The following is a 9224-nucleotide window of genomic DNA, read 5'->3' as shown; positions in this document are numbered from 1 at the left end:
ACAGAATGGTCAAACAGCACAGAAAAGAATGTTCTTACAACGACTCGAGAGGTACTTTTTTATATCAAGGACCCGGCTCCTGTGGAGGGGCTATCGCTGGATGCCGGTCACATAGGGTTTCTATTACTGCTTAGCCATCATTTTGCTGACCAAGGTATGTGAGGCATAACCATCCCTTCGTTGCGTTCTCACGACCACCGTGACAACAGCAATCTTTAAACGCTTATAAAACCATAAGCAATCGTGAAGTTTAGAATTCGCTAATTGGGCGTCTCTCAATCCAGTTTTTGATCTTGGGTAGAAGGAGGACCTTTTTCTCCAGCAGCTTCAGATTCTCGTAATTCTCGATCAGATCAGACTTGTACATAAAGTTCAAATAATCGAGCAGAGCAACGAATGTTAAATCAGCCCAAGAGAGAGTACCATCGTAGAAGTAGCCGTCATTTTCCTTCACTTGCTGGTCCAAACGTTCTAAAATGAACGGCAGCGTCTCTTCAGCAGCCTTGCGTTTTGCAGCTTTGACCTTCTCGTCCTCCTCATACTGGAAGGCGGCAATGTCTGAAAATTTGTTTTCAGTTAAATACTGAAGATAGAATTACAATCCTTTTTAATCCTTTGTCTTGTATTGTTGACATACGTGTATCGTTCGATTAAATCAAATATTAAATCGGATTTCAACTAATAAATACCTGAACAGATATGTACTATCTGTTATCAAGATTCTCATAAGATTTATGCAAAACAGCACTGGATACTCACTATGACGAATATCATGAATAGTATCAACAGTGGCATCAATATGAAGATTTGCCCAGTCAGTCTTTCCAGTTAAGTCATATTGTTTGGCTAAGTAACGGCAAATAGCTGTAGACTGAGCAACCTTCCTTCTATCAGCTACGAGCATAGGAAGCAGGCCATAAGCAGTCACTAAAAACATACAACTAATAGAATCAAAGATTCTATCGAACAAACAGATTATGATGCTTCTTAAATATCTAGCTTCCTGTTATCTGTTTTGGAAAGATATAATTTAATTTATTGATAATTTAACAGCAAACAAAGGGCATTGTCTCCTTAACAATACCTATTGTTCTCCCACATATCTTATAGAGCAATGGAGAGTAAACAATAATCTCTGTTATACTCTGCATAATTGTGTTCTACTTTATTTAGCTACTTTAGTTAAATTAGGAAAGATGAGATTTAAGAAACAGAACTTCTTTAAATTTTAAGCTTACAGGGCTTTATTTCTGGCCAGACGTCCTTTTTGATACGTTCATCTTCAAATGGAATACTAGCACAGCTGAAGAAGAACGGATTGGTTCTGCCAATGCCGTAACTGGGAAGTAAGTCAATTTATAGAGCGGCATCTTCCTGGAAGTATAATATATACAAAGTAAAAACGAAGAATCATTGATGACAAGAATTATATTATTACAAATTATGAAGTATAAGACAATTTAAGTAAAAAGCATCAACTACTAACTACTCGCATAGCTATTTGTATCTTTATATTTTAATATAGCTTAGATATAAAAAGAATATTATTTTTGGATGTAATAATGTATAAACTTGCGCCAAATATTATAACAAAATATTGCACTTTCTATTTAAGTAGGATAGACATATTACCGGCAGCATATCTTTTTTCTATAGCAATGAAATTGTTTGTAAAAAAGTTTATAAGAAAACTATCAATTAATGCAAACAACGCACTTCAAAATATTAATTACATTCGCGCGATTCGTTATCTCTAGTATTAATTTAACCATATGGTTCTATACACCCAAGACCCTCTAACAGTAATTTAGTACCATTACTAGTCGTATGTACAATGTATGTTTGTATGCAACTTTCGTAACTACAAAACATTCAGCAGTGATTATATATTTTTCCAAACATAAGAAACATTTTCTAATTGCATACTTAAATTTATCGATCAATTATGAACATATGATAACATTTATTTCTTTCAACTACTAATTTTCAAATCCTCTGCTGTTCCGTTAATTGAACGACGCGCCGACTTTTCGTACAAGTATCTTGTATCTTATCTGTATTATTTAGTTATCAATAAAGAAGAAACATTTTCTAATTGTATATTTAAATTTATCGATCAATTATGAACATGTAATAACATTTATTTCTTTCAACTACTAATTTTTAAATCATCTGCTGTTCGGTTAATTGAAGGATGTCGGCTTTCTGTAGAAGTATTTCATATTTATTATTTAATTATGAATAAGGAAAAAACATACAAAATATAGTTTTTAAACGGTTTATTATTTATAAAGAGAAACTTTGACTCAGGATATATATACTATATATATACTATTTACTTACAATTTTTTTTTTAAGACTTCAAAGTCGAAACAAGCACAGGAAATTTCCAAGCCGGTTAACAGAAACTTGAATGAGACAAAAATAACCTTTAGATCTCTATATGTTCTTCTTCCCCCCTGTTGCTTCCACGTAACTCTTATCCTATTGGTGGAGCTGTGCTGATATGTGAAATTATGACTACATAAAAACATCCGGAAAGACTCATTGAATGATTTTATAGTTTAAGGTTAATAAATTTCCATAAATTAAAGTTGAAAATTTATGAGAACATGTTTTCTGTAACAAAACTTAGTAAAAACAAACTAGTAAGGTTTATAGATTCTTTAATGATTATGTATGTATTCATAAACTAATTCGATAAACATCGTTCGATAAAACGACGAACAACACACAACATTGAAGCGCGAAATTTCAAATTCAATGAAAGATAAATAACAAATATTGCGAACAAATGATATTAAATTTACAATAATCTCATGTAAGAAAAAATAAAAGGGATAAAAGTAGTACAGAAGATAGAAAAATCTATAAAACTGGTGGCTGGGAAATAGAAAATATATAAATTTATGTTATTAGAGTTTAGTACTTCTGTCGATCAATGTGTTACGACCGTTCGCGGAGAGACGCAGTCGCAGTAGCGAGAGGCGTAAATTCTCGCTACGATTCGGTGAATCGACGCCGCGAAGTAGTCGTTCCCCTGTTTCGGTTAAGATAAGAGGTGGTTAAATGAATATGACACAGTATAGTAAGTTATATTTCACCGTTTATTCCAACAACTTATAACGAAGGCAGTTACGCTGGTGCGTATGTACGAGATTTTTTTTTTTTATTTATTTGTTGAAATTACAATCAATTCTCGCGTTGAGAATATGTACGAGATGAATGAGTGACTGATCTGTGGGTGTGTCCTACCCGGTGGAAGGATATTGACCGTTCGAAGGATGTGAAATCAGAACTGTCTTGGGAGACGATGCTGTCTCGGAGGAAAGCTAAGGATGGGTGTGTCTAGCGCACGGGACCATCGGATTTGTTGGTGACGATTTTAGTTAGGAGAGTGAAGGAAGTGGCTTCGTTGTTAATTGGTTAACGAAGGGTCTTAACCGCCCTCGAGAGAAAGTGGTTAGTGGGAGGAAAGTTGCAGCATACGTGAGAAAAACTAACTTTCCCTTGTCCAGTCGGGGTAGACAATAGTCTTTAGAAATTCTTCGGAAACAGACGTTTGTTTGGTTTGAAGGACCTTTTCTAGGAAATCTATGAGATTTATGGAAGGTACTTGAAACTATGGAGGATACGCTGCGAGTATCCGGTGACATCTGGTTGCCATATTGCTCGCGGTGCGACGTAACAAAATGGAATAGAAAGATTATACCACAGACGAAATTATACTTTATACTTTATTATACTTTATACTTTATTATTACATTACATCAATTGACATCTTTGGAATTACAACGATTCGATACACATTTTAACTAAATATTTTGCAATGAAACACGTATTATTAAACAACATAATCATACTAAATTAATTTAATGTGACTATTTATTATTATTATATAATAACACAGTGATGAAAGAAATAAACTGGTCAAGTAATCTAAGGAACGATAATACGTATCTATGTCAGTGACGGTGAGAAAAATTCAGATATCTGTACTTAAGTGATTACACTTATAAGTATCATTATATATTATATAAATATGATATTTCGAATGGTATCATTTATCACTCATTAAACAAGAGTGTCATATCCAGAGAAATGATTTTACATATCTTAATCTTTGCTTTGATTACGATAGTAATAATTTCTATCAAACTTGATGAGGAAGATACATGAATAATTATCTTAAAGGTGAAAATCTTGGCAAATTCATTTGTACATAAACTAACAGGAATGAATTTTAAAGATACACTCTGCTCTCAACAATTAAAGCTGTCTTGTCGCAACAAAGTTTCAATAATTTTTTATGGACAACATGGCCCAGTTTGCACAAAGACTAAAAATTTTAACATTAAATTTGGATAAAAAATCTTACGGTAGAAGGAATGATATATCCTTCATTTTCGCCAATAATCTGGTCGAATTTAGTCAAGTAAAATGGTATTGTTTCGTTCAAAAGTTGATTCTTCCTCGCTTCCTTCTTTTCAGGATTCTCCTCCATGCGATAGTAGCAGATAGCTGAAACCAACCGTTACGTTCATTTGTGTTTTTCCCCCCAAACGAAGAGAAAATAAGTTGTGAAAGAAGGAGTAGCCTCTCATAGTTCCTACAATTTCTTCATTCTCTTTGCTTTCTTCAATATTGCCTCAACAAGTTCCTGTGGTTCACGATACTTGAAATATATACAATGTTACCAGCGTGGAAATTGTCTTGGAAACTTGGAAAATCTTTCAAGAGGAACAACATTGATAACTGAGATTCGAGAAAGGAAAGGTAAGTAAATCCTTGCTTCTACTTAGAGCTTTTTTATTTACTTCTGACGAGTAAAGTACTGTTATTAAAATTTGATTAAAAGTACCAAGAATGTCGAGATATAAACAACCATTTGTGGAAAGGTCAGGAGAAGCAGAATTATCGAATAAACGTTATATAACTCTTAGTGATTAAGTAAGAGAAGAGAAACGAGAAAAAAGTCTTTTATCTAGGTCTTAATAAAGTATACTATATTTATCTCCATATCAAGAATAACAACAAGATATAAACAGTCTTCTAGAAATTGAGTAAATATTACATAATTACATCTTGAGCAATATTTTGCGTCTTAGCTTTTGCTTAAACATTATGATAATCTTAAATATCTGTAAATTCTTCACAGACTCTTTGCATCTTCTATACAGGTATCTCATGATCATGTGATAACACACAGGAAGAAAAAATAGAGGAAAAAACAGCGTAAAAAAAAGTTGCGTAGGAGTATCGTCGCACTACATCATTCGACAATTGATGCACGTCATGGCGATCGTCACGGTTTAAAGCAGGCCATCAAAAACACGTTTGTTATCGTACGGAAAAATCTGCGACGTTCCAGCTGTTCAGGTGCATCGAATTGTGAATCATCGGCGGTACGAAGCAAGGCGAGGGGCGTAAATAGAGAAAGAAGAGAAGAGAAGGATTCGCATAAATGATAAAATATAATCGTTCGTTCCTCGTCGATGGCGGATGGATGGCTTTAATCGTGGACGATATCGATACGATTATATTTTATACATTTGAAACAAATATAAAAGACAAGCAAAAACCAGAGATACGATCGTTATGATATTATTCAATCGGTAGCCTATTTACCTCGTTTATTGTTCACCTTCTCTGTCTAGTAATAATTTTTCGATTCGACTGGCGTGACGTTACGTTGGCGGTGTAAAGACACGATTTTTGGAAGCCATCGAATTCGTGATGTCGATAGAAATCTTCAGTTGGAATCGTTGTATCATAACGTAGTCTGCTTATTGTCGATAAGAATTTACTAAACTAAAAGTGACTACTAAAAGTTTCTATCCTCTAAATTCTATCTACGATTCTATAATCTAAAAACTGACTTTTGCAAACAAACTGTAACATTCGCTTAACGGAAAGACATACGTATCTTGTTTGTACTCGTCTTTTCACAATGAATTCTTGAACGTCTGTCTCTGTGGTGAGACAAATGCAAAGTCATCTCATCAGTTACTCACCTTGCTTCAAATCTCCAAGAGTATCGACGAGCACGTCGCATATCATCGCATCCCATTCGTTCTTTCCCATTAGATCGTACTTCCTCGCCAAGTATCGCGCCACAGCGTTACTCTGCGCTACCGGTTTCCCGTCTATCTCCAGCGCAGGCAGCTTTTTATAAGGCATTGCTAAGAACAAACATGGCTCATATGAACACTGTGTAGAGGGAAACGATCGATAGGAAATCACAACACAGCTTCCGAGGCCGTTGCGTTCTTGTGAATAGATGAATCGAAATCATTTCGGTTTTAATCAACATGGCCTAGTAAAGAAATACAGAAATGTCTTCTTTCTCCTTTTTTTCTTTTCTTACGATTACGATGGACAGGGTATCGCGTGTTTTTGACTGTTGGGAAGAACCTAAAGTTTTTAAAATCAAGGATAAAAGATAATACCAGACACGGAAAAAATATTAGAAAATGTACACGGTTCTTGTAATGAAAATTGAAATGCAAGGAATATAAATCGAATGTCTATTGCGAACGTAATTTTGTGTTTTACACCGACAGGATTGATTTACAGACTTACGTTGATTTTTTGTTTCTCTATTTGCAAGCGACATATAAGATTATATCGAAGACTATGCTGCGTAAAACTTTTATTATACCATTTACGATAGAAATGTCGCAACAGAAGATCGAATTTTATGTCTGCTTTGTTCTTTCGACTTTTTAGCTATGTTCTTGTTCATTTCCGAACTGATTTCAATTTTTTATCCTTTTTTTCCGACAAGTCCTAAAAAGTTTTTAAATTAACGAGAAACGTAGAAGTATTTTTGTATTCCTATTTTAAGTCACCTATTTACGGTTTTCTCAAAATATTCGAAATGCTTCGATTCATTGAAAACAATAAAGATTGCAACACAAAAATTCGAGAATCGTAAGTGAATTAAGTTGGTATTCGATAAACACGATATTACGGAAGCAAAACTTAATGAAAAGTTCGACTTTATTCCGTATGAAATTTTACTTTAAGTAAGTTTAGCCTGCACGTGAAACGAAAGTTTTATATACAGAAAAGTTTGAGTAAATGGTAGATACCTGAGAGTTGAACGATGAAAGTAAAAATCGATTCTTCACGCTTACAATCCTTGTATTCAGGCCAGAGTTCTTCGGGGATCCTCTCGTCGGTATACTCGATGCCAGTATATGCAAATATGTACCGTATATGTTCGGCACGACCACGGGCATTGAAGTAGATTAGTTTGTAGGTATGTTCGTCGCTCATTTTCCTTGCTCTGTCAACTTATCGAGAAAAATGTTACAATTAACTCGTGTAATTAACAGACTGTGTGCGTGTTTGTGCGTAGAGAGAACAATTTATTTATAGATGGAATAATTCGTATAATACGCAAAATAAATCATTTAGAAGGCTGGAATATGTGTTTTTGAAACAATTAATTATGTCGAAAAATATTTCAAACGAGATATAATTATGAAAAAAATAATAATTAAATGTATGTAAATGTATGTAATAATAGTTAAATGTATGTAAATGTAATAATTAAATGTAATTAGTTGTGAAAAAAATAATAATAAAAAGTAAATAAATGTAAAAAAGGAATTAAATGTAATTAGTTTCTTTATACGCACGCGATATTATTGGCGATATATGACGGTCAACTTTATTTTTTTAAATAGATATATTTGTACGTATATTTTTAGATATAAATACATATATTATATAGATATAATAGTATATATAATATATATAATAATATATATGTCGAGTCTGAATCTCCGAGTCCGAGCTCGAGGCGCCCTCCCGGGGAGGGCTCGCGGGAGGTAGCGGTTCTGCGTTGAAGTTCTCCATCGTCCGGTCGCGCGTGGGGTACCTTTATTGTCGATAGTTACACTAGTGACGAGGGCCTCAGGCTTGATAACGAATCCGCGGCCAACGGGAGGACTATCGTATAAAAAGCAACAGGATACACGAAATAATATAATTCTGACTAGGACAACATAAACGCAAGAAGTGTTGATATTGAAAAAAATATTTAATTTTGTATATAAATATTTTCATATTTAAAAAAGTTTCCGGAAGCAGGAAGATTTACAAACAAATAATATCATAAACCGAATGTTTCATGATCCTTTTCTAATTAGAGTGTGTGACAGCATGTGAGAACGTTTCTTAAAAATATGACTTATTGCAATTACTTAATCGCAATTATAAACGATTAAGACCTTCTCACAACGAGGCAATCTATCCAAAGTATAAAACTCGTTATACTTGATGAGAAAACAAATCTCTACTTAGGTTTCATTTCGTTTCATCGCGTTCATAAAAAGTGAATTTGTATGAACACATCGTGCACTTTAGTAATTAGGACCGTTGATCTCGCTGCAACATAGATGGATAGAAAAAAGCCATTTAAAATGATACAACGTCGGGAAGACAATTATGAAAATTATAAATGGAACACAAGATAAAATTGTTTAAGATTAATTCTTCTTTTTTTTTTTTTTTAATCGCGAATGTTTGCAAACGAAGTTTCAATCTGTTTACAATGATAGCAATGAGAGGAGGATGTCTATGAAAGTTATAAATGCGATATTGAATAACATTTCTGCGAGTGGGTTTGTTTTTCGTTACAAATGTTTTTTAAACGAATCTGCAATCTGTTGGAAACAACGGAACAGTAACGGGACGACTGATAGGGAAATAAAAAAGATCGCGTTTTATTTGAACAGACAAATCTTTGAAATCTATTCGAAAGTCTATTTGAAATGGTACGAGCTCGAAAAGAACGGTGAATACTATAGAAGAAGGATTAATTAAAATTCTTATTAATCTGTACGCTTTGTATATTAAATACCTTGATCGATGCCAAGATAACAAATTATTATACAAAACAGTGAAGTATCCACGTCTGACATTAATATTGAGTATTACCATTACTGTAATTTAATTTTTAACCGATCCTGAAAATTCCTTAGAACGTAAAAAGTATAAAATGTTACTGTGCATTTCAAGATTAAATGCACTGTAATTTAGAAACAGTTATGAAGCGGAAACAAATAATTTATTCAGAATAAGAATTCTACGTAATCATATTAAAAAAAAAGAACGTACTTAAAACGCGTTTAAACTCCAAATATGTAAAGACAATAAGGGAAAAAAATTAAACGAAGAATCGTATTTTTTGTAAATTCACACAAGATTTTATC

General features: G+C 33.4%; 2 protein-coding genes and 1 long non-coding RNA gene across 4 annotated transcripts; 1 reads left to right on the top strand and 2 right to left on the bottom strand.

Moving 5' to 3' along the window:
- Window positions 1-203: 203 nt before the first annotated feature.
- On the bottom strand, window positions 204-3124 carry LOC117213880 (glutathione S-transferase-like; the record flags this gene model as incomplete). The annotated part of the gene is made up of 2 exons (XM_033459571.1): window positions 204-558; window positions 3121-3124. Coding segments are annotated over 2 exons (312 nt in total), but the record flags the coding sequence as incomplete, so codon positions are not given.
- Window positions 3125-3830: 706 nt separating this feature from the next.
- On the top strand, window positions 3831-5562 carry LOC117213882. Of its 2 annotated transcripts, XR_004488741.1 has the most exons (3): window positions 3876-3974; window positions 4492-4776; window positions 5181-5562. It is a non-coding gene; the product is annotated as an uncharacterized LOC117213882 (long non-coding RNA). The 2 variants fall into 2 exon arrangements; XR_004488740.1 differs by having other exon boundaries at window positions 3831-4776.
- Window positions 5563-5935: 373 nt separating this feature from the next.
- On the bottom strand, window positions 5936-7260 carry LOC117213881 (hematopoietic prostaglandin D synthase-like; the record flags this gene model as incomplete). The annotated part of the gene is made up of 2 exons (XM_033459572.1): window positions 5936-6182; window positions 7140-7260. Coding segments are annotated over 2 exons (297 nt in total), but the record flags the coding sequence as incomplete, so codon positions are not given.
- Window positions 7261-9224: the final 1964 nt, after the last annotated feature.

The sequence above is a fragment of the Bombus bifarius genome, unplaced genomic scaffold, assembly GCF_011952205.1.
Source record: "Bombus bifarius isolate JDL3187 unplaced genomic scaffold, Bbif_JDL3187 scf7180000009138_frag, whole genome shotgun sequence".
Lineage (NCBI taxonomy): Eukaryota > Metazoa > Arthropoda > Insecta > Hymenoptera > Apidae > Bombus > Bombus bifarius.
This window is presented reverse-complemented; position numbering and strand designations above follow the sequence as displayed.